This window comes from Apis cerana, linkage group LG9, assembly GCF_029169275.1.
Source record: "Apis cerana isolate GH-2021 linkage group LG9, AcerK_1.0, whole genome shotgun sequence".
Classification (NCBI taxonomy): domain Eukaryota; kingdom Metazoa; phylum Arthropoda; class Insecta; order Hymenoptera; family Apidae; genus Apis; species Apis cerana.
Window position 1 is genome coordinate 1,256,950 of NC_083860.1, and position 27,936 is coordinate 1,284,885.

Genomic DNA, 27,936 nt, shown 5'->3' on the forward strand with positions numbered 1-27,936 from the left:
ATATATTTATATTTTCTCTATAGGTTTATTTGTTAAAAAATTAATAATCAGAATATATCCTTTTTTGAAATTATTCAACTCTATTTGAAAAATTTTTTGCTATCAAAAATAACAATAGCATAAAATTGAAATGGTAATATCTAATAATTTATCTTATATATTAATTAAAGAACAATATACTCGCAAAATATTCATAAAGTATGTATAAATATTAATTCTTAATATATCGATATTTTGTCTAAACATAAGATGATTGTAAAATATTATAAATTTTTATTAATTATATATTCCTAAGTATATAATTTCGTTTTTCTATATAGAAAAGATTTATACGAAAAAAAATTAATGTAAAAATTTTTTCGATAATTTTTAATATTTATAATAATATTTATATTAATATTTATAATATTTATATATTAAATCGTGTATTAATACTAATACTTATATCTTCTTATTTTAAGTTATTATCTAGAATTAATATAATTAAATATATAGAATAATATATAATTGAATCATTTCTAAGAAGTATATCATTTTTTTCTTTAAAAAAATGGATATATCATACATTCACATACAAATAAAAAATTTCCAAAAAAATACAATTGATCAAATTTTTGAATAATTTATATATTTATATACTAACATAAATATAATTGAAAACATAACATAATATATACTAACATAAACATAATTAAAAACAATTAAGTCTTCATCTATATATTTTCTTTTACTATACTATATCATATATTATATTATACTATAATTTTTATTACTGTTCATGTAAAACGAGATAATCCTATTCTATGCTGTTATCAAATGTGTAAAAATTGCAATGAATTTATAATTGAAGTATAGAAAAAAATGTTATATCTCAAATTATATACATACATATTAATTTTTTAATCTATTTAATATTTACATTCATATTATTGAAATATTTGCAATTGATTTTTTCATCCCCTTTTTTCATTCTCTCATTTTCTTAATAACCATTAAAACCATATAAAATAAAGAAATTTAAGATTAAAACAAGAATAAAAATCATAAAATTTACTATTAATTTATTAATACTAAATTAATAAATAACAATAAAATTTGAAATTAAAAATTCTCTTATTATAATTTATTATTCTATAGAAAATATATAATTTTGCACGAGAGAATAAAAGTCAAATGACATTCTACATCAATTAGAAATAGCATTTGAAATGATATAAATTCATAATAATATAAGCAACTATTAATATATTAATAAAATAATTAATTATTTATTATATTAAATAACTTTAAAAAAGTTTATATTAAATAACTAAAAAATTGTGGAAATTAATCTATTTTTAATAATTTTAATATTTAATATTATTTTTTGTATTTGTAATAATTTGTAACAGAATTTGATTTCAAGACGAAAGAATTTAAAATAATTACAGTATGATGGCTCTTATCAAATAAAATGCTGTATTACTCAAATATAATGAACTACACAATATTCCAAATATTATATGCATTTTATTTATAAGTGGCTGGTTATTTGCAATTAAAATTATGGTTATGATTGTTGTACATATAGACTATTAATGTGCTAAATTCAATTAAAATTGGTGATAATCAAACCTGAGGTTCCCCTTGTTAGTAAATTGGAATGCAGAATAACAATAAATAACTTATGTATGGATAAATAATACAATAATAAGGATAATAACAATAATAATATTAATAATAATAATAATAATAATAATAATAATAATAATAATAATAATAATAATAATAATAATAATAATAATAATAATAATAACAACAACAACAATAATAATAATAATAATAATAATAATAATAATAACAACAATAATAATAATAATAAAATAATAATAATAGTACTAGTAGTAGTAGTAGTAATAGTAGTAATAGTAATAGTAATACTAATAAGAGTAATGATAATTAATAATGATAATGGTAGTAGTAATGATAGTTATTAATAATAATAACAGTAGTGGTAATAATAGCAATAGCAGTAATAATAATAGTAGTAGTAGTAGTAGTAGTAATAGTAGTAATAGTAGTAGTAGTAGCAGCAATAGCAGTAGCAGTAGTAGTAGTAATAGCAGTAATAGCAGTAGTAGTAATGATAGTAATAGTAGTAGTAATAGCAATAGTAGCAGTAGTAGTAGTAATAGTAGTAGTATTAGTGGTAGTGGTAGTGGTAGTGGTAGTGGTAATGGTAGTGGTAGTGGCAATGGTAGTGATAATGGTAGTGATAGTGATAGTGGTAGTGGTAATAGTAGCGGTAGTGGTAGTGGTAGCGATAGTGCTAGTGATAGTAGTAGTAGTAATTGTGATAATATGATAATAATAGTAGTATAATAGTAGTGGTAGTAATAGTAATGATAATGATGATGATGATGATAATGATAATAACAATAATGATGATGATGATGATGATGATGATGATGATGATGATGATGATGATGATGATGATGATGATGATGATGATAATAATAATAATAACAATAATAATAATAATAATAATAACAACATAATAATAATGATATTAAATATTACAATTTACGGAACGACTTTTAAATAACTACAACCATTGACAACAATATTCGTGCGTATCGCTCTTAATGTACTTGTTTAATATAACATATGTACAGAGTACCCAATTTAATAAATTCTATTATCATTTATTATATTCGTTTTTTCAAAATAATATTTATTATAAATTTTTAATGACTTTGATTTGAAATTTGGTTATATTACATTAAAAAATAACAACACAAAATTTATGCAATAAATGAATACTCTGTTTTAATACATACATACATACATACATACATACATACATAAAACACTTATAGAATCTGGAAATCATATTTTTGAACTATTATTGAAATAAATTTATAACTAAATAGATATTTATTTAATTTTTGGATATTTACTTAATTCTTTAATTTTATATATTTTTATTTTTTTTTAATTTTATATATTTTTATTAAATTTTCTTTTTAATTATATTTTCTTAAATTTGTGTAAAATTTAATTTTAACAATCACATTATTATAATTTATTCTAATATTAATATTAATTTTTGAAATATGATATCTTGATCTCTTTATTTGCATACATTTTAATATTTTACTTCTTTTCTGTACAAATATCTTTATATAAAATATTTCTTATCCTGAAATAACACTTTACTATCATCTCTTTTTCCTATTTGTATTTGTATTTATATGCAATGTTATACACGGCTCGGTTTTTTCACGCTATAATAATAAATCAATGATTAAAATTTAATTTTTAAGTAATTTTGTTTGATTATTCGTAAATTTTTGGAATATACGAATAATCAAAACAATTCCTTAATAATGATATTCTTATTTTAATATGATTAAGTAAAATATATATATATATATATATTTATATATATATTTATATATTTAAATATAAAATTAATAAAATTTAACAAATAATTTTTTACAAAAAACTAAATAAAAAACAGTGCATAAAAAGAATTTGAATAAAAAAAGAGCACAACGATATTCACTGTTTTTTTTTCTATCTAAAACTATATATAATTAGATTAAAAACTATCAATAGAGCTTTTGGAATATGATTTAATAAAGCCCCATGGACGGATCATTCGTACCATCATAAATTAGCACGGTTCGGACGAATGTGAGCGTTGGCAAAGGTTTTTTGATGAAGGCACGACTTTTTCCAAATAGCAAAGTATTATTCCTTGAACCTCGTTTATTAATGTCTATATTTATAAATAAATAGAATTATTAATTTTGAATATTATTATGTATAATTTTCAAATTTTAATTTATATTTTGTACCATAAAACATAATACTCTTTGATACAAAATTATAATTTTTCTTATATAAATTATAATAAAATAATTTATATTAACTATTTAAATAAACAAAGTTCTAAGAATAATATTCTTTCAATAATTATTGGTGACTTTTGCTTAATAAATGCGAATTGAATTGATATAAATTGCAACATTGTTCTCCACAAATATTACATTTCCAGGGATTGCTTTCACTATGACAACCTTTGTGAAGAAAATATAATGTTTGATCAGGAAAGGTAATTCTACAATGAGCGCATTGAAGTCCATTACTTCGTTGATCGGGCCTTGTTGAACTAGGAGGTTCTCCTCTTGAATGTGGATTTGAATTTGAGCTATTATTACCTATTTCAAAATCATTTACAATCGTAAAAAAATAATAATATAAAAATAAAAATAAATATAAAAATATAATAAATATAAGTTCTACAACTCAATATTTATGTTTGCATTAATTAAATTATGTATCAGAAATATGAAAATGTAAAACTTATGATTTTTATATTTATACATTATTTTGAAATTTAAAGTAATAAGATTTCAAAAAATTTTGCTGCAGTAATTCATATTTAAAAACTTAAATTATACTAAGGCATTAATAATAAAAATAATTTTTATAAGATAATAAAATTACCATTATTGTTGTTGTTATTGTTATTATTTCCTGAACCAGATGAAAGTTTACGTCGTAAATCATCTCGAAGAAGAGATTTTAATGGCGAGACCTTTATTAAAGATGGTAATGGAAGATTGCTAGATGTTGCTCCATTTTCTTCTGTTCCATTACTATTTAGTTCTTGTTTAATAGGAATTAATGAAATAGAAGGTGTAATTGCTTCTTCACTGCCACCAAGATTCCTTAATTAAAAAATGAATTAAAAATGAATTAAATTTATCTATTTTTACGATATAATATAATTATATAGTATATTATTATATTTTAATATATATTATAATATATATTTAGTATATAAATATTATAGTATATAAATATATACTATACTTTAATCAAATTTAGCACATGAATATTTTTGGAAATATAAAAAAAATTTATCAATAAAAGTTATTCAATAAAAAGGGCTATAATATAATAATAAAATTTTTTTGCAAATGATTTCAAACATTTCAAGGGTATCTCCACTTTTTTAATAGGATCATATATTTTTTTATGCATTAGTTAATCCAATTTAATATTTTTTATAAAAAAATATCAACTTATGTATGCTTATTATATAAAAATTATTAATTTAACAAATATTTCAATTTAAATTTTATAAAATTTATTGTATGAGAGATAAGAAATACGCAAAGTAATATTTATCTTTCTTCTTTTTCATATACATATATATATTATAAATTCAAATTTTATATATATATATATTTATATAATAAATATTAATTAAAATTAAAATATCTACTAAATTAATTTTTAGGCATAAGTTAATTTTTTTATAAAATTATAAGTATAAATATAATTAATATATAATATAATAATATATTATAAGTATAACTATTAACTAATATATAAAAAAAATATATGATCTCATTTAAAAAAATAGAAATATAAATCTCAAAATTATTCTATTTGCATATTTTTTACTACCATATTATAGCTTTTTTTATAGAATGATTTTTATTAATAAAATTTTTTCATATTTTCAAAAATAAGTATTCAAATTAATTTGATTAAACCATTTTGTATGCCATAATATATTATATATATATTATTGTATATGAAGAACATGTAATTTTAATATTATGCATTAGATTTTTTTTAACATAAATTCAAATTTTATATATATAAGTACAATAGTATATTGACATAATTATATTGCTAATTATTTAAATGATTCTTTTTATTTTGTTCTATTTATAAACAGAACATGATATTGTGTATGATTATTAAAATATATTAAAATATATTGAAATATATAATTTAATATTTATAATTTTCATAACAAATAACAGAAACATATTTTTTTGACAGGAAATTTTTTAAATATAATACTTTTTATTATATTATTTACTATATGTGAGATATACTAATATTCGTTAAAAATCATTGGATAATAATCAACATATAGTTTTTGTGACAAAAGATAATATTTCATTTTGTTTCATAAATTACATAAATATGTTCTTCTTTGCACACAAAAACTATTATAAATATTTATAAATATAATATTTTGAATTATATTAAAAATAGATATATTTTTTTTTTCATATAAGACTTTTCATAACACATATCAATATATCATAATATATAATATAATATAATATAATATATTTTATGATTAATATATAATAATTTATATGATATATTATTTATGTAGCATTTATATGATAATATATTTTATATATATAATAAAATTGCAAAAAATCTATTTCATAATAAAATTTTATGTTCTTTTTATCATATTTTTCTCACAAATTTATCATTTATGAGAAAAGTACTGAAAATTAATTATTTATATAAACATTTTATATTCATAATATATAAATTATATTTTTAAATCTTTTCTATACCTGTGAATGCCACTACTGTTAATTGGTAACTGATGATGACTACTACTTGGAGCATTACTGTTACTGTCTGCACTTTGTGGACTGTTTGGGCTATCTCCATTTAAAGGAGCAGGACTTGGATTTCGTTGACTTGCAATTTGTTCAGGATAAGGAATTGATATCTCTATATGAGGTGTTAAAAAATGCATTGGCGGAGTCGCATTATCTGCAGAGCGATTTCCAGTACTGTCTCCGCTATCTGAAAGAGGAGCTGAAGGCATAGCTTCGCCTGGAGCACAGCTATTCATCAATGAACTTGAACTATTTGGTCCTGGGTTATCTAGATCTATTCCATGTCTAAAAAAATAATGAATATAAATAATATAATTTAATAAAATAAAAAACATAAGATTATTAAAAATTAATCACTAACCTATTAAAAAAATGTAACCTGAGGCACTTCATAGTTGCTGCACGATAATTGCATAAAGGACAAGATTTAACCATATCATGTTGGCCAACATGTTCATTTTGAAAATGAGCTCTCATAGCAATTTGTCTTTGAAATCCTCGATTACAAATTGGACAATGATATGGCAAAGTTTTAGAATGTGTTGTAAAATGTTCTGCCAAGTGATCCTTGCGAAAAAATCTTTTTTGGCATACACGACATTCATATGGTTTCACACCAGTGTGTCTCATCTATAAACATTCATTTTTACATTTTTATTAATATTTTAAAATTTGAAAATTATTTAATTTTCAAATTTCAATATTTATAATATTAGAAGAAACTTCATACCTTATGTCGTCTCATGTTAGCTCCATTGGAAAATTGCATATTACATACATCACATTCAAACATTTTCCTATGAGAACGAATTCCAGGATGTGTTTCTTCTCCATCTCCATCATTTTCAGTAGCTTCTATGTTCTCTGTGCTTTCCCCTGGCTCAGCATTAGCCAAACATTGATCTTGATGAGCGCAGAATGCTGTCTTATTTATAGTCTCATAATTTTCACACCTTTCACACCTGTCCACACGTTATGGATCCTTTGATACGCTATTTAAGACCTTGATTATCTAAACGTTTATTGGAATTTTTAAATACAAAAAATTAATTACATGAAGATGACAGACCTAAAAGCTGGTACAGCACCATCACCACTATCATAATTAGTATTTAAGGCAGCTTCATTATCTAAATCCAAGTTCTCTTCATCTCTTGGATTTGAGGATTCTCCAACATCGGCGTGCGAACAGGAATGAGAATCTACCTCGTTTTCCCCGCCGCCAGCATCAACCCCATCTGACATGATATTGAACCCTCCAAATACTGTGTTGTTGAACCTGCACCATTCGTCGTTAATTACCTGGAATATTAAATAAATATATTTCAATTTAGCTTTACTTTGATAATATGAACTTTCAAATCTTAAATTTTCAATATAATATATATTATAAGTTTAGCACAATTTACATTAAAAAATTTACATAAGCATATATAATATTCAATTTCATTACAATTTAATTCAATAATATAAAAGTTTGTATTAATAAAACAATGCCAATAATAAACAACAAAATTATAATTGTAATTAATGAAATTATAAGAAACAAAAAATATAATAAATATAAATAATTCGATTAAGTTTCCAAAATCTCGATGTTTACCTGTCAGTTTCGATCGAGGGTTCGAGGATGACGAGACGATTGGTCAATCCTGAGAGTAAGAGAAAGAGAGAGAAGGAGGAAAAGAGGGGGAGGATATTAGGACATGGAGTGAGAGAGATTCCGGTAAAGCGCAATGCCAGAGTACACTGCACTTTGTCCCAGTTTCGGGGGAATCCGTCACTGGTGACGTAGTTTTCCGCCGATCTGGCTAGTCCTGTCACCGTATGGTCGACATCATTCTATGAAAAAAAAGAAATCTATAGTTTTTATTTAATTTTCTTATTTAAATTATGCATAACCAACCATTTCCAATCTAATCTCATTTTAATTTGTTCTTTGTTCAAAAATACACAACACTTTTGCGAACCACTGCACACTGCTTTTTTACTACCTTCTTCTCAATAATCGATTAATCGAAACAATCGAATTCACGATATTCGATTTTATAGTTTTCGATCTCTCAAATCGATAATGTCGATTTTTTATATATATTGATATAAATCTATATTGAACAAATGAATATATTTACTATTGAGAGCTATTTACATAATATTTAATTAAATATATATACTATATATCGAATAAATAATGCCATATGAAAATACATGCGCACATAAGATTGATTATATATGATTATATGTTTGTTTTAAATGTAGAAAAGACATATTATCTTAATATAAAATCATGAAAATGTTACGAAAATAATAAAAATTTCTAAATGATTATATTTTGATAATATATTTAATATATTATCTTTCACAATATATTGTACATATTAATAATATTAATAATATTACTTTTATTCAATTAATATATTTTTAAGAAGTATATATAATTATACTTATAAATTAATATTTATAAATCAATATTAATTCAATGTTTTATTATGTAAAATTGTAATTTTTGAATCATTTTATCTTATATGTCTTATCATATCTGGGTTTATTACAATGTATACTGCTTACATCATATCTTGCGAAATTGTTGTGGCTTGATATATAATATCTTTCAATATTTCTTAAAAAAAAAATTTTAATGTATCAAACTTGAAAACCAAATTGATAAATAAACGATGTTTTCGCGTTCTATTTATTGATTTGAAAACATTTTATCAAGGCTCTTTCTCATATACATTAATGAAAATTATAGCATGAATAAAATCAAATATTTCGGAAATAATATGACTTAAAATAAATTTCAATATTATACTCAATATTCATTATTTTATTGAAGTTGAACATAAAAAATTGGACATTTCATTTAAAAAAACAAAATTGATTTTTAAATCTTTACATCCATAAAAAAAAATCATTATCATTGCATTATGTATTTCTTTTTCTGATTATTTTTTCTTTTTTTTTTTAGAAAACCATTATTACTATTATATATATATGTACATATATATATATATACATAGTGAAAATTTCAGGTTAATAGAACTTATAGGACATAATATATAAACAGAATATTTGAAATAATAAGCATTTTAGATTAACAAAATTTTTGGAATACAATATATACATAAAATAATTTTAAAAAGTACAATTTTTATTATAATATTTTTTTCATATAATTTTATATTGATAATTAATTTATATGATGTGAAAAAAGAGTAATAACTTTTTCATGATAGAATTGGAAATTTATCATTATATATTTTATATTATAAAATTTATTCATTTTTAATAATTTTAATATTCAAAAACTATACCTTAAAACTATACTCCTTTGAAGGTTTAAAATTTAAAAAAAATCTATACCTATTTCAAAGATTCTATATCTATTTTGAAAGTTTTAAATTTACATATAAAATGTCTTATAAAACATATAATTTCTTATAAATATCTCATATAAAATATCTTATAAAATATATAATAAAATATTTTTATATATAATCTCTGTTAAAGAATATCTTTTAAATCTTTGGATATAATTATCTCCCAAATTATTTATATTTCTAAAAAATTTTAAATAGAACTTATTCTAAGAGAAAATATAATTTAATATTAGTGGTTTCGATATAATTGATTCTTATGTTTTAATATTAAAAATATAAAGAATATATAAGATTTATTTATTTTTTTAAAATTATATATTTTATAAAATTATATATTTTTTAATATATGAATTAATAGAATTAATAGAATAGGTATTTTTTTTAAAGAACCTTAAATCATTTATAAAAATCTATTATATTATAAAAAATTATTAAAAGATAGTAACTTTATTATCTTATAAGAAAAATTAACTTATTTTTTAGTATTTTTTAGTATGATATCTGAGGAAGATATAAAACAGTACTTTTTTATATTTATTACCTTTATAATTTGTTATATATGGATTACCTTTATAATATGTTATATATAGATTAAAAATTTCATTGTATAATAAATATTATATAATAAATATTCATTGTATATAAATATTTAAAAGATATAAATAAATAAAAATAAACAATTTTCCATTAATAAAAAATATATATATGTATATAGTTATATAGTTATATATATCTATATATTCTAATTATAAATTATATATCATTAAATAAAAAAATTAAATATAAAAATTTTGATTTAAAAATCTTTAATACTGAATATTATAAAAAAGTTATAAATTAAAACTTGATTATTATTTAATTCAGTTTTATGTAGAGAAAGAAGTTTTATGAAGAAAATATAAATATCTTGATTGAAAATTAAATTTGTTTCATTGTGGAATATAAAAGTATTTAATTTATATCACATTTTATTATATAATTTAATAACTAAAAATTTTGAGAAATCAATGATTTAAAAATTATATATAAGTACTTTTATTTATATAAGAATTACAAATTATTTTAAATAACATTATATTGACATTTATAAATTACAATTAATCACAATTTAAAATCCAATTTCATTATTTGCTAATCATTATATCATTAATCTTTAAATTCTTAAGTAAAAACAAAGATTCTTAATCTATTTCTCTTTTACTATTCTTTATATATATACTATATTATCATATTTCCACGGTATATTTTTTTTATTTCAATCCCATGATTTAAATCTAATTTGTCAGATTTTATTATGTAACTTTAAAAACCTAAATTTAATTCAAATTGAGTCATAATTTAAATCAAAGTTAACTTTAATTATAATCTTAAATCTTATAATCTTATAATCAGCCAAATTTAAAACATAATTATAGTAAGAGTAATAAATAAATGATATATTAATTTATATAATTCTATTTATTTTAATCTAACTAAATAATCATTATCCATGCGTATTTATATATAATCACTAATTTAATCAATTGAGCAATCCATAAATGAATATATATATAAATAAATAAATATAACATCAAAATAATGCACATAATTATTTATGTATTAAGTATTTATATTTAAAAAAATGCATAAAATTAATGAACTTTAAGTTTAAAAATATTTTTTTATTTTTAAATAATATATGCACATTAACAGAAAAAAATTAAAAATTATTAAAATTTTAATACAAAGTTGGACAGAATTTTTATTCTACATAATAAATTATAAAATAATTAAAATAATTAAAAAAATGTTTTCTTTTGAAAAATTATAATTTATACATAATATTATACATAATATTTTATAGGAAAAAATTCACATATTAAATAGTTGATTTTATTTCATTAGTATATAAGATTTATTATATATATATATATTATATATAATATATATATATATATTATATATAATATTATTATATATTATTATTATATATACATATATATATATATATATATATATATATATATATTCTCTCTCTCTATATATATATATATATATATATATATATATAGAAATTAATTTCTAAAAATGATATAAAGTAGTATTTCTTTTCACAATAACATATTTTTTATTTTCATAAAAACATAAATTTTAAAAGTATTAAGTAATAACAACGCATGCGTGTAATTGGTATCTCAGGCACTTCAATGTGCTCATGACAGTTAACACAATATGTTATCGTAAATATCTTTTGAGATTTAAATCTATGAAGTTATGAAGTTATATCTTGAAAATTTAAATTACTTTGATATTATTTTGATATTTCTCGATCTTTCTATATTTGGATAATTATTGCATTCAAAATTTTAATTTTTTAAAATCGATTCGTAAAAAAATAAAATCAAATAATAGATAAAGAGAAATAACAAGAAGAAAAAAGAATCATTATTGGTGAAATTTCTCCATCACAAAAACTCAATCTTTCAGTTACTCATATAATGAATGCAACCAATCAGGATGAAATTTATATGACAACAGTGAGTTCCTTTTTCTTTTTTTTATATAATTTTATTTTTAATTAAACTTTATTTATATTATTGATAATATAACTAATAACAAATATATTATCGATAATATAATATATTTTAAACTATCAGTAAATTATTCATTGAATAATTTTATTTTGTAGAGATTTTAAAAATATTTTAAAATGTTTTTTTAAAAAATAATTAAATAATAAAAATATATATTACATAATTTTATATAACAAAAAAAATAATAAACTTTTTTAGCCAGAATTAATTACAGCCCATGGTTATAAATCAGAAACACATCATATTTGGACAGAAGATGAATATTGTTTAGATATACATCGAGTTCTACCAAAATCATATCAAAATTCTACTTACAATGTAAGTAAAAATAAATAAAAATAATTACAATGTAAGTAAATGAAAATTGATAAAAAATCAAAAATAAATATTTATTTTTAAAAGAAATATATTTTTTAGAAAGAATGTTATATAAATTATGCATTTATCTTTATAATATATTCTTTTAAAAAATTGATGCATTTAAAAAAGATACTTTATACTTTGTATCTATATAAATTATAATAATTTAACTTTCTGTTTATTGAAAGTTATTACAAAATAAATTCAGAATATAGTAAGTATTCAAATATTATATTTGTTTATTAATAGTAAATTAAAATATTAAAAATATTTTATTAATGATATTTCATTAGTTATTTATTTATTAGTTATAATATTATATATTACATAATACGATAAAAGTTATTTTAAATTTATATATAAATTTAATATATTTTTTAAATTTTTTACCTAAATTTTATATATTTACATAATTGTTATATATTACATAAATGTATTATGTATTTTACGTTTTGAAATAATTAAAAAAAAATTAAATATTTGTAATAAAATAAAATTTATATAAATATTAAAATATTATATTATTATAATATTTAAATAAATAATAAAAATTTAATATTTAGTATGGAAGTTGTGAAATCTCAACAAAAGGACCTATACCTGTTCTCATTCATCATGGATTACTATCAAGTTCAGCTGATTGGGTATTATTGGGTCCAAAGAAAGCTCTAGCATATATTTTATGTGACAACAATTATGATGTTTGGTTAGGAAATGCAAGAGGCAATGCATATTCTAGAAAACATAAACAATATACAACTAAAGACAAAGCATTTTGGGATTTTAGGTAATTTTGTTGCAAAATAATTGAATATAATGCTTGCTTAGTGTTTGCATTTCTATCTTATTTTATAAATATATGAAACTTATTAATTCTCAAAATGGATTTTGCAAATGAATTTCTATATCACATAATAAAAATAAATTGAATAATAATTTTCTCTAAATATAAATAATCTAATTAGTAATAAGACATTTAATTATTGATTTCTGATCGCACATTATTTCATATAATATTTTTTTCTTAATTCATTTTCTAATTCATTTTCTCAAATTTCTAATAAATAGAAGAAGAAAAAAAGTTATTAATTTCTGGAATTGTTTTCTAGATTTGCAAATACTATGTGGATATTTATTACATATAAAAAAATATGTAATTATATTAGTTAATAAAATATAATAATAATTATCAAATTTTTTAGTTGGCATGAAATTGGTTATTATGATTTACCAGCAATTATAGATTATATTTTAGAGCATACTGGATATAGAAAGCTCTATTATATAGGTTACAGTCAAGGTACAACTGCATTTTATGTAATGGCTAGTGAAAAATCTGAATACAATCAAAAAATTAAAGGAATGGTCAGTTTGGCACCAATAGCATTTCTCTCAAACCAGAGAAGTCCTTTATTTAAATTTATTGTTCATTTTTATGGATTAATGGAGGTATATTTTTAAATATATGAAATAATTTTTTATTATGATCAGAGATGGTTAAATTTCATTTTGTATTTATATATTTATTATAAAAACAAAGATTATTAATAAATATAAAAGTTATGTAATAAATACATAAATATAGACAAAATATTATATTTGATTTAATTATGTCAAATTAATTTTTATAATATTTCTCTCTGTTAAAAAGTAATTAAAAGTTACAAAAACTTCATAAGTTATTTTTTAAATATTTCTTAAACATATGAATAATAAAATTTATCATTAAATAATTAAAAAAATTATTTTTATAAACATGTATCAAGACATTTGATTTAGACTTATAATTGTATTATTAATATGCATCAATAAATATTCAAATAATAATATTAATTTATTTTGAAATTTCATTTGTTCATTTGAAATGAAACATTAAATAATTAAATCATTTAACAATAATAGTATAAGAATTTATTATGCTTATTAAGAAATTTTTATTATTTTTCATAAGAATGATTGAGAATAATTGTGATATATAGATTCAAATTACTTTTAATAGCCACAATAAAATATTTCTTTATATTTTATATATAAAATTTTTTATACTTATTAAAAAAAAATTATTAAAAATGTATGTTTAAAATTTTTTAATATAATATATATAATTATAATAATATATTTTATAAATGATAAATACATCCATCTCTGATCAGAAAACATGTTATTTTTGAGTGACACTTTTATAATAAGTATATTTCAGTGGGGATCTTCTTACTGCAATGTACACCAATGGTTCCCCAGAAATAGATTACAAGCACAAACTTTGAGTACAATAATTCGAAATGCTCCAGGCAGTCTTACTAAAGGTTTTTGTGTATGCTGGTTTTCTTTAATTGCTGGATTTGGTAGTGATCAGTTAGACAAATCTATGTTACCATTAATTTTGGGACATTTTCCAGCTGGAGCTTCTGCAAAACAAATTATTCATTATAGTCAGAGTATATTATCAGGTATTGTTTAATAATATGTAATTATTATTAAATATTTAGCTTTTATTTATTTTAATAATATTTCTTAATTATAAATTAATAAATTTTTATATATATAGATTATATTTTTATGTATTTTTATGTATATAAACTGATATATAATTAATTTGATATTATTATTAACAGGATCATTTCGTAAATTCAATTATGGAGCAACAGAAAACCTAAAAATTTATGGATCAACACAACCACCAAAATATGATCTTGAGAAAGTAAAAACTCCAATTGTAATATTTTATAGTGAAAATGATTTTCTTACCGATCCTATAGATGTAAAAAAACTTATTGATAGACTGCCAAATATTATAGACACAAAAAAAATTGAATATGCAAAATTTAATCATATTGATTATTTATGGGGTAGAGATGCTAGAACACTTCTCTATGATACTGTTTTAACAGTTCTACAAAACTTCAGATAAAAAAAGTTCTTATTAAATTTATTATTAACAGTGATTTATACAAAATATTAAAATTAACAAATATATTTAAAAAAATAAATATTTTTTATTGTTATTTAATATTTTCTTTATTAATTTATTAGTAAAACTTGATATAAAAAAAAGAAATTGTATGAACGTTATATACGAAATATAATTATTTATTTAAATTAATTCATAATTAATTTTTTTTTAATATTTATGAATATAATTTTATGAATAATATTTATGAATGTGATTTTAAAATTATAAAAACAAATAAGAAAAAAAAATAGCTTAATATATTCTTTATATAAAAAATATATATTTTTCATAATGTGTTATTTCTTTTATAATTTATTTTGTAGATAAATAAAAATGAAATAAAATTTTATAAAATTATAAGAAAAAAACTTTCTTTATTAATTTGAAATAAATAATAATGTTATATATTTTATTAAATATAATATATATATATTTAAATGAATATTTCTATAAATCAATTTCTTTCAAGTGTATTTTAAAAAAAAATATATATATATATATACATCATTCAATAATATAGACAAATCATATTATTGTAATTATAATGGTTTATATATTTAAGAATTAAAAACTTATTTTTATTTCTTAAACTAAATTTTTAAAAAACTAATTTTTTAAAAATTAATGTTTAAGAAAAGAATCTTTATAAATTTATATAAATGTAATATATATAATAAATATACATATTGCATTTAATGTATAAAATAATTTCTATTTATTATTAAAAAAAATATAGTAATATATTTATTTTTTTATATATAGATGAAAATTAAAAATATTAATATAATATAAAATTAAAAAACAAATTCTTGAATTTGAAAATATGATTAAATATTTTATATAATTTTATATTTTATAAAATATTTTATAAAAAAACATTAAAATAATTTTAATGTTTTCATTTTTTTAAATTTAACATTATTATATAACATTATACTTTATCAATTTTATAAATATTTTATTTTTCATGTACAATTTAATTTTTTTATATTTAAAATATTTATTTAATATTAATTTTATTAATTTCATTAATATTTTTAATATTTTTTTAAATCATTATATATTTTAAAAGGAGCTACATTAATAATAATAGTAATGAAATATGGAGCTAGTGTTAGATTTCTTTATTCAGTCATATTTTTACACAAATCTTAAACTGCATACTTATAGACATGATTCAAACATAGACATTTCATTTATAAATATGATTTGATGAAATTGAAGTAAAGATAATAAAGAAAATGTATTACATGTAAAAGATAATTTACAATGGTAGATAATGCATCAAATATGTATTATAAGCAATTACGTATTTTCTGATTTCTGATCTATGAATAATTTTTAAATAATTATTAATAATAGTACAACATGTACAAAAAATTATAAAGAATGACAAAAGTGATAATCAAAATAAAATAAGTCCAAAATATATGTTGAACTAAAAAGCTTTGCATCTTTAAACTTTTATTTATCAAAAGAATAATTATATTAGAAATACAATTTCGTATGTTCTATCTTATCCTCAAACTTTGCATAAGAAGTAAATTTATTAAAATGATCTTATTTTGCAATTAATGATGAATATAATTTTTTCTAGATCTGTATATTGTTCTTACAATCTTTTTTTAAACTAAAATAAATTATAAGAAAATAATTATAAATTAAATATTATCAATATTTTAATTTAAATTTTATTTTTTTTGAAATATTTAATATTTAAATTATAATTTAAAATATAATATTATAATGAGTATTATTTAAAATTATAAGTGTAAAATAAAAATTAATACATAATAAAATAAAATATATTTAAAATTTAATAATAATTAAGTTGTATTTTGTAAATATTTATACATTTCTTTGAAAATAAAAATTTCCTACTTTGCCCATATGTAACGTCATATAGATGATTTTATCTTATGCTTTAAAATTATTTAAAATCATATCTGTAAGTATATATAGTTTAAGGTACAAACTATCGATAGCGACAATATCTAGTTATTTTGTCTTTCAAGACTAAACTCTGACGAATCAGCATTGAGTTCAGTTAGAGTCTATAGCGTCCTATTCTGTCAAATTGGAGTTTTGAGATTGTCGTGAAACAGTGAAAGTTCGGAGCGAAAGCGAAACGACGGGAGTGGCCCTTCACTCAATGTAATTGACGGAATTCATTAGAAATGAATTGATTTCTTAATCATTCTTTCACTGAATAGTAAAAATATTTGTGTTCACAATCGTACATTCTATTGCAATTTACAGCTGGAAGCCATGGAAGACTATCTACCAAATGAATATGATGTCGTCGTCGTAGGGACGGGTATTGATTTTTACAATATATGTCTTATTTATTTTCTTGCTTTTTTATAACTATTTATTAATTTTAAAGGTATGACGGAATCTATTGTCGCAGCAGCTGCAAGTAGAATTGGTAAAAAGGTCCTTCACTTAGACAGGTATGTCAAATTTTCTTTCTTCTTATTCGTTCTCATTTTTTTACTTTTTTATTTCTTGATTTTTTTTCTAATTTCATTGTTTCTTGCTCAATTACTTTTTAGTTTTATATGTTTTTTTTCCATATGCTTATATTTTCTTGTAATTTTTAAATTTTGCTTGTTCCTTATTTCATCCTGTTCCATATTGTACTATTAGAGATAGCATATGTGTGTGTGTGTGTGTGTATATATATATATATATTATTATATTATATATTATTTTTTTTTTTATTAAATATTTAATTCTTTATTGAACAAAAATAATATTTTTTTCACATTAGAGCAATTATATTTAAATAAATAATATTTGATGTTAAAAATTAACTAAAAACTTAAATTTTATATCCAATTAATATCAAAAAATTAATATATGTAATTCTTTAATATTAATTTAAAAATTTTTATAATATGTTATTTAAAAAATTTTGTTTTTAAATTGTTTGATTTTATGTTGTTTAATTATATATTGATAATTATAAATATTTCAAAATTTCAATAATATATATATATATATCTTTTGTACTTATGTAATTATTTTCTATTTTGGAAATTGAAAGTGAAATTTTTTTTGCATTTTTCAATACAATATACTATCTAATTATTTTTTAATTTTGCTTGTGTTTTTTTTTCATTTTTGTAATTTTAAATGAAGTATAATATTTTTAATTATTCTACTATTAATATTACTATTATTTAAAATCATTTAAATAATTTAAATAAATAAATAATTAATTCAAAATATATATTCCAAATAAAATTATTTTTTGTAACTAAAATTATAAATAAAATATAATGTTCATTATGGACAAATAACATCTATGCATAAGTATTTTATTTTCTTTTAACATATAAATATATATTACTTTCTTTAAATAAAATATTCTATTTACTTTTTAAAATATGTTTATATGAAAATATATTCTTTTAACATAAAAAATTATCATTTAAAAAAACAGAAAACTCATATGAAATCTATAATTTATTTATTTTAATAATCAAATCTTTCAAATTTTTGAAATGATAGATAAGATTTTCTTACTTACTTTTTATTCTCTAAAGAGATTTATTTTTTTCTCTAAAGAGAATATATTTGGAAATCATTTGTGTTAATTATTATATTAAAAAATAATGAAAATATTAAATTATAATATTTGGTTATAAAAACAAACAGAACTAAAAAAATATTTTTAATTTAAATTCTTTATATAGTTTTATATATTTTCTAAAATTAAAGTTTTCTTTATTTTTTAAAATTAAATCTAAAAAAATTATATATTCAGATTTTCTTTATCAAGATTATTTATTTATTTTTCTAAAAAATATTTACTTATAACTCATTATGTCAAAAAACTCAAATAAATAATATTTATGAATTTATTTAATTGTAAATTTCAAATTATCAATTGAATTCAATATAAATTTTATTCATAATTTTTTAAAAATTTTTAAATATAAAATATAAATATGATGTTTTTGTATACTTTTGATAATATAGTAGATATAGAATATGATAATATTCAAATATAGTATTTAAATAATTCAATAAATTCAATATTCAAATAATAGAAATGATATCCAAATCATATTTTGGATATCTCATTATTCAAAATGTATTTAAAAAAACTGAAAATTTATATATATATAAATATAATCAAAATTACAATAAATTAATAGTAATGAGAGCATTAAAAATAAAATGGAAAAGATAATTAATATAATATTAAATAAATTTACATTTATGAAAAAATATATAATATATATATATGTATATACAAAGTAAGAAATTATTTATTCCGATTTTATGTGAAATCTATTTTTTTAAAATTAGAAATCCAAGAATTAAGAACCATAATATATACAATATAATATTTTTTACTTATTAAAATAATTTATAAAGTATACTGATAAAGTTATTCTTTCTTATGGAATATTTTGTATATAAATTTTAACTTTTATATATTGGAACACTTCTTTTTGTTATATTTTTATATAAAAAAGAATTAAATTAATTAATAAATTTAATTTTTATTTTTAAATTTATTTAAGTTATAAATTATTAAGTTATAGTTAAATTATAAAATTAAGAAATTTTTATCTATATTTAAAAGTGAAATTATAATAAAAAATTATTATATATGTTAATATTAATATTTATATTATTATAATAATAATATATAATATATATTATTATATATATTATTAATATTAATTATTTAAATATTTTTTTAAAAATATAAAAATAAACTATTTATGTAAAAAAACATTTTTTGGTTTTGTAAAATTTATTGTAAACATGAAAAGAAATGTTAGATTTAGTTATATATAAATTTATACATAAATTTGTATTTTGTGAATTATTTTTTATATATAAGGAATGAATTTTTTTTTATATATAATTTATTTTTTATATATAAGGAATAAAAATGGATATATAATATATATAATATCATTTAAAAATTGGAGATGATCTTGAAATCTGAAATATGTTATAAAAAATATATTTATATTTTTCTTTTTGATTCTATTTTAATTTCGTTTTTATATTTTCAAATTTTTAGTATTAAAATGAATTCAGTTATATAAAAATAATTATTAAATTACATTAGAAAGTTTAATATATTTGAACACAATTAATTTGTATGTAAATATTATAATAAATACAATGATGTACAAATACTTTTTAAAATTTATATACTTATAAAATTTATACTTTATAACTATAAGTCATATAAAAACCAAATTATTCATAAATTATTTGCTATACAAAATATTTTATTCAAAAGTTATGTAAAAATGTAAAATATAATTTGATTTTTATTGTTGAACAAATATAGAACATATGAAAAATCACCTTTATTTTTAAATAAAATCATGTCATTTTGAATACATTAATTAATACTTTTTTTTCTTATAAAAAAAATATTAATTTATTTTCAACTAAGAACTAAATTAATATAGAAGATATTTTATCTTCAATTTTATAAAATTTACTATATGAAACACAGAAATAATTTTTTTTCTTATTTTTTGTAAGATAAGTTTTAAATTTTTTACATTAAAATATGAGTTGATTATTATCTGTATTGACTTATAGATATTAATCCAATTGGTCAATCAATTGATATTAATATGAACAGTTGATTTTTATGATATTATAATATATAATCAAAAATTATATAATTAGAAATTTTTTTTTCTCAATTTGTTACAAGATGTTTATTTATAAATATGAGACTTCCAATTATTATTTATTTATTCTTATGATAATTTAAATTCATAAAAAATAAACGCTTCCATAAAGAATTTTCTTTCTTTTAGAATTTCTTTTGAGAAATACATAATATTTATTTATTGTGTTTGAAATTTAAAATAAAATATTATATAATCATTATATCTTATTCTATATGTAATATTTTTCATTTTAATTAATTAAAATTTTAAATAAATAATTATTTTTTATTTATTCGTAGTGATGAATATTATGGTGGCCTATGGGCAACATTTAATTTTGATGGTCTACAGAAATGGATAGAAGATCTAAAAGTTTCCAAAAATAATACTAAGCATATATCAGAAGTAGATTTAGAATCCGAAGAAAAGTTTTTAGAAACAAGTAATGAATATTCAACTGTTGAAAATATTGAGGAAACCTGGTATATTTCAAAGTAAGTTTTCTTTTTCAATTTCATGTATACATGTGTTCTATTTTTTTATTTAATTATATTTTTATTATAGTGATGCTGATTTACCAGTAGTGTCTTCAAAAGATACTCAAACAGATAGTATTGGAGATGGTAGTGGTAGTGGTGATGAAAAAGCAGATGACGATAAAGTTGAAAAAAAAGAAAATGTAAAACAATGGAGTATAGATCGTATAAGAAAAGAATACAGGAAGTTTAATATTGACTTAGCACCAAAGGTAAAAATATCTTTTACCTAATTTATTATAAATTTATTATATTATTATTACATTTTGTGCCTTTTATTATATATTATTTATTATTATATTATATATTATTATTATTATATATCATTATATATTATTGGTTATTCATTTGTTTACATTTAATTTAGTAAATTTTGTACATTAAATTAAGTAAAGAAAAAAAATATATCATATTTTTATATATTCTTATATTTTTATAAAATAATAGAAAATGTATATAATAATAAAAAAATGTATGCTTTTATACTAAAAAATACTAAAAAATAATAGAAATTACATTAATTTTTTAAATTGCATTAATTAAAATCTTATTTTAAAAAAATTTGATATTGTTAATAGTGATTTCAAAAATTGAAAAAAGTTACTAAAAATATTTATTATTTTTTATTTTTCATATTATGATATTTGATATATTTTATTTAAGTTAAAATCTGCAATGTTATTCTTTATAATTATATAAAAATCTATTGTGTTAGTTGATTTCAATATTATTTATTTATAACAGTTGTTATTTGCACGAGGTGAATTGGTTGAGCTTTTAATCTCCAGTAATATTGCCCGCTATGCGGAATTTCGCGCAGTATCGAGAGTAGCTACATTTATGGATGGGAAATTGACACAAGTACCTTGCTCAAGAGCTGATGTATTTGCAAATAAAACTGTTAGTGTTATTGAGAAAAGAATGTTAATGCAACTGCTCACTTCATGCATGGAACAAGGAGCTGATAGTCCAGAATTCGATGGTAATTTCTTATTTTTTTTATTTTCAACTTAAATTAATTTTGTAGTATATATAATGATAATATTTTGTTTCATTTTGAAAGAAAGTATTTAAATTATTTATAATAATACATGATTTAGTAACAAAAGAAATTTAATAATCATTTCTTTCCTTTAAAGTGCAATAGTTTTTTTATCAAAGAGAAATTATCAAATTTAAAATAATTTAAAATTGCATAATATATAATAAAATGTATCATATTAGTGCATATTGAAAAAATGAATTAATTTAATTCAATCAATTCAAAACATTAAATTTTTATTCATGAATTGTTATTAAATACAAATGATATTTTAATCATTTATTCTAACATAATTTGCAATTTTAAATTAGTACAAAATTTTTATGTATCTTATAATAAACATTTTCTCAAAAGTCGCAAATAAATAACAATAAATAATAATTTATATATTTAATTACAATTAATATAATATATTATAATTTTATTATGGTATTATAATGATATTATAATTAATATATTAATTATAAATAATATAATCATATTTTCTGGTACTTTAATTGAGATGTATTATATATATTATTATATATATTATATATATATTATATATATTATTAACAGGATTTCGTGATAAAACCTTCTTAGAATATTTAAATACAAAAAATTTAACACCAATTGTGCAGCATTATGTTGTTCAAGCAATTGCTATGGCTACTGAAAAAACTTCCTGTAGAGATGGTGTGAATCGCACAAAACATTTTTTGAATAGTCTTGGACGATATGGAAATACACCCTTTCTTTGGCCTATGTATGGTAGTGGTGAATTACCTCAGTGTTTTTGCAGGTATAATTATTATATTTTTTAATATAATTATTATTATAATAAATGACATGTAAATTATAAATAATAAAAATATTTTGATTGTTATTATTTATAGATTATGTGCAGTATTTGGGGGAGTTTATTGTTTAAAAAGACAACTTGATGGTATAGTAATACATAAAAACAAATGCAAAGCTATCATTAGTGGTAAACAAAGAATAAGTTTGGAACACTTAGTTGTTGGTCAAGGTCATTTGCCACCAGAAGTTGTAGCTTCTGAAGGAGATCAACGGATATCACGTGGAATTTTCATTACTGACAGGTATTTATTAGTATTAGTATTTATTATAGGTATTTATTAAGAAAAGTAAAAAAAAGAAATTATATTAGATTTATTACATCCACATTATGAACACTTTATATTTGCTAATAATATAATATAATCAGTTAATGTGAACAATGTTTATATAGAAAATAGCAAATTAAAAAATCTGTTTATAAGTCATTTGAACACAATTGTTCACAAATCTAGTTAATGCAAAAATAATTATTTATAACAAGAAAAAATAAGATTTAATGAATTTATATATGCATATATATCCATTGCCAGCCATCCTTAATTGCATGACGATTGCATATAGACATATATATCATGAATATACATATAGGTAGAATTTGATATAATAATTTGAAAATTTTTTTGCAAATAATTCATAAAATTAAAATTTAACAAAAAAGTTATTTAAGATTATATTTGAGATATTAAAAAATTTTTTTTTTTTTGAGAATATATATTAAAAAATCATTCAAATCAAAATCAAAATCATTGTTATATCAAAAGTACCTAAATATTAAAAAGATTTATAAATAAATTCATAGTAATAAATATAAATATTTAAAATTTTTTTTACGTAAAATTTTTTTTTATAATATTATATTTATTTTAGGTCAATTATGCAAGGTGAAAAGGAAAATTTGACACTTTTATATTATCCTCCAGAACAACCTGATCAAGAACCTGTTACATTGATTGAATTGGGACCATCTACAAATGCTTGCCCTCAAGGATTGTGTATGTAAATTTATTATGCCTATAAATGTTTATATATTATTAAATTTTAAGAATTCATCAATTTATTTTTAAATAGTTATGGTTCATATGACATGTAAACAAACAACAAATGCAAAAGAAGACTTGGCCTATGTTGTCAATAAATTTTTAAGAGCTGAACCTCTTGATCCATTAGCTATTCGTTCATCTATTCATAGCCATACACAAACTGTTTCTCCAGATAAAAGACACCTCCAGGTACATTATTTATAAATAAATCATATTTTAAATTCATTTTTATATGGAATTCACTATTAAGTATTTATTATTTATTATAATATTTATTTACAATATATTCAATATAATTTTTAAAATAGAAATAATTAATATATATTTTCAAGTTTTTAGAAATGTAATAAAAATTACTGAACTGTTATATTACAAATTTATTTTAAAAATATTTTAAAATTATAAAACAAATTAATATAAAAGAAATTTAAAAATAATATAAAAAAATTTAAATTTAAATATTAAATTTTAAATTTAAATTTTCTAAGATATATTAAAAAATTTGGATATTATAAATTTGGATTTAATTTATTAAAAATTATTATATAATTCTTAGAAAATATTTATCTTATTTATTTTTTTATAAAATAATTTTAATTTTAAAAAATAGATTTGGATATTATAAATTTGGATTTAATTTATTAAAAATTATTATATAATTCTTAGAAAATATTTATCTTATTTATTTTTTTATAAAATAATTTTAATTTTAAAAAATAGATAAAAATTTTTTTTGAGTTTTTTTGTTATATTATTGTATTATTTAAATTAAAATTAAAAAATTTATTTTTTATATAACACAGGAAGGTGATCAAGATGGCAGAGAAGAGTCTACAGAGAACCCAAAACCTCAAGTTTTATGGTCATTATATTTAAATTTACCTGCAAGTGATATTAAATTGAATGATTCTACGCCTAGTAATCTTCATCTGTGTTCAGGTCCAGATTTAGAACTTGATTTCGATTTTGCTGTTAATCAGGTTAATTTTTTTTTAAATTATAATTTAATTCATTTTACAACATTTTTAATTGTGTTTGTATTTATTATTATAAATTTTTAATTTTCTTAAGGCGAAGAGCATCTTTCAATCTATGTATCCTGATCAAGATTTCCTCCCTCGTGCACCTGATCCAGAAGAAATCGTTCTTGAAGGAGAAGAAACACCAGGACCGAAATTTGAGGGAGATACAGAGGCTGAAGAAAAACAGGATGTCGAGAAACCAGAGAAAGAAGATTAAATAATCTTTTTTCGTCTTTTCATCTTGAAAACACGAGCCAGCTCCCTTAGCCGCACACCTCTTTCTATCCAAAGTTACATGCGCCTTCTTTCGTTTGAAAATCGAAAAAGCTTTATTCGAATAACTAACGAACAAATTTTTGCAAAAAATTAAATTGTCAATTATCTAGATTGTGAATGTTTATGCTAATTCATATTTTTATGAACATAATTAAAGAAGTGGAACTTAAACAATTGTTTCATCCACTAAGTATTATAAGAAATAATTTACATTAAATATTGTATATATTTTTTTATATTATGTGCATTCTTTATATCTTTATATTTTTAAATTTTTTATAAATGCATAAAAATTCGCAAGCTAGTCTTCTAATTATATCTGTAAGTGCTAGACATTATATAATGTAATTTTATATAATTTAAATAATTATTTAAATTAAGAATGAAATTATTTTATTTATTTCAATATAATTATGTAAAGTTTGTTTTACCTAGCACTTTTTGTAGATGAGATTATTATTTAAAGTATTTTTATTTTTTTGAATAATATTTATTCAAATAATTTAAAATTTGTTCGTAGATTTTCGAATAAAATTTCACTTGATAGGCGCTCAAGTCTGCGTTACACTCGCTCTTTTATTAAATTACGGATCAATTGGCCGAAAGCATTAGTTTTTCTTTCTTCCTTTTCTGGTCACACAAATTTGTTTTACAATATTAAGTTTCGAGGAAATAAAATGTAGTTTTATAATAATACATGAGAGAGATGTGGAAGAATTCTGAAATGAAGAATGAGTAATATTTGTAAACTAATTCTTCATTAAATTATATTATATTTAATAATAATATTAAAGAAATTACATATAAAAATTTAATAATTTATAAATGTAATTGATTTCTAATTTAATCGTAAATAATTGATATAATTTAATATCGATTACGTTTATAAGTTATAAATTTATAAAATATAATGAAAAAATAATTGTTTTAATAAAAATTTCATTAATTTTATTTTTTATGATCACTAAAAATATAAAAAATATATAATTCCACGTTTCTCTATTATATCAATATAAAAGATATTCTAATGTCTTTTATCAGATTATTAATACGTATTATACATCACATTAGTATTTATTACTCATTATATTGCATAGCATAGTTTACTCATTATATATTGTTAGCGTAAGAACAAATTTAGACTGCGAAAATCAATCGTTCCTCGACTATTTATTTATTTTTCGAATTATTTAATTATTATAATTTGTTTTAATAATTACTATCATGTAATTTTTATTAGATTTCAATATTTTTTCAATTTTAATTGTAGTAATAATTCTTTATTTGAACAATATTACATCAATTTTATATTATTATTACTACTTTTATATACATACACTATGATTTTCTAAATAATTTTCATTATTATTTGTTTATTAAAATTTAAATTTAGTTTTCTTATTTGTTTCATTAATTTGAACTTCATCTAAATAATTCAATCCAATATTAATTTAAAATATTTAATATTATTAATTTTTATTTAATTTCTTATTTTATATTTTTTAGAAACTTTTTTTTTAAATAATCATATTTTTAATACTTTTATAAGTTAATGAAATAGTTAATGAAAGAAAAGAAGAACTGCTATCGGCTGGTTCCACCCGTATATTATAAAAATTTTTAGACACATTGATTGTAGGGCGGCTTGGATGTCAGAAGTGATAATCTTTTTCTCGCCGTTACTGCTTCGATGTGCGTGCATTTATTTGCATTTAACTGATAATACGCCGTATTCAGCATTGAAATACAGTAAACTGATACGAACTGAAATATAATTTATTTTACCAAACATATCTCCTGGAAAAATAACATTA

General features: G+C 18.6%; 3 protein-coding genes across 3 annotated transcripts; 2 read left to right on the forward strand and 1 right to left on the reverse strand.

Annotated features, from left to right (window-relative positions):
* Positions 1–1,489: 1,489 nt before the first annotated feature.
* On the reverse strand, positions 1,490–8,502 carry LOC107996338 (zinc finger protein ztf-16). Its single transcript, XM_017054337.3, has 8 exons — positions 8,344–8,502; positions 8,041–8,279; positions 7,507–7,739; positions 7,168–7,399; positions 6,799–7,067; positions 6,387–6,722; positions 4,495–4,718; positions 1,490–4,205 (listed from the first exon to the last, which is right to left on the reverse strand). The coding sequence occupies exons 3-8, from the start codon at positions 7,680–7,682 to the stop codon at positions 3,961–3,963; spliced, it is 1,482 nt and encodes a 493-aa protein (XP_016909826.1). The 5' UTR covers positions 7,683–7,739; positions 8,041–8,279; positions 8,344–8,502; the 3' UTR covers positions 1,490–3,960.
* Positions 8,503–11,920: 3,418 nt separating this feature from the next.
* LOC107994148 (lipase 3) lies at positions 11,921–16,071 on the forward strand. The gene is made up of 6 exons (XM_017050924.3): positions 11,921–12,333; positions 12,589–12,708; positions 13,314–13,537; positions 13,953–14,199; positions 14,951–15,200; positions 15,366–16,071. The coding sequence occupies exons 1-6, from the start codon at positions 12,295–12,297 to the stop codon at positions 15,659–15,661; spliced, it is 1,176 nt and encodes a 391-aa protein (XP_016906413.1). The 5' UTR covers positions 11,921–12,294; the 3' UTR covers positions 15,662–16,071.
* Positions 16,072–17,668: 1,597 nt separating this feature from the next.
* Positions 17,669–27,886, forward strand: LOC107996130 (rab proteins geranylgeranyltransferase component A 1). The gene is made up of 12 exons (XM_017054046.3): positions 17,669–17,857; positions 17,963–18,020; positions 18,090–18,156; positions 21,666–21,860; positions 21,931–22,114; positions 22,647–22,884; positions 23,503–23,725; positions 23,820–24,026; positions 24,652–24,776; positions 24,853–25,013; positions 25,628–25,804; positions 25,896–27,886. The coding sequence occupies exons 2-12, from the start codon at positions 17,972–17,974 to the stop codon at positions 26,061–26,063; spliced, it is 1,794 nt and encodes a 597-aa protein (XP_016909535.1). The 5' UTR covers positions 17,669–17,857; positions 17,963–17,971; the 3' UTR covers positions 26,064–27,886.
* Positions 27,887–27,936: the final 50 nt, after the last annotated feature.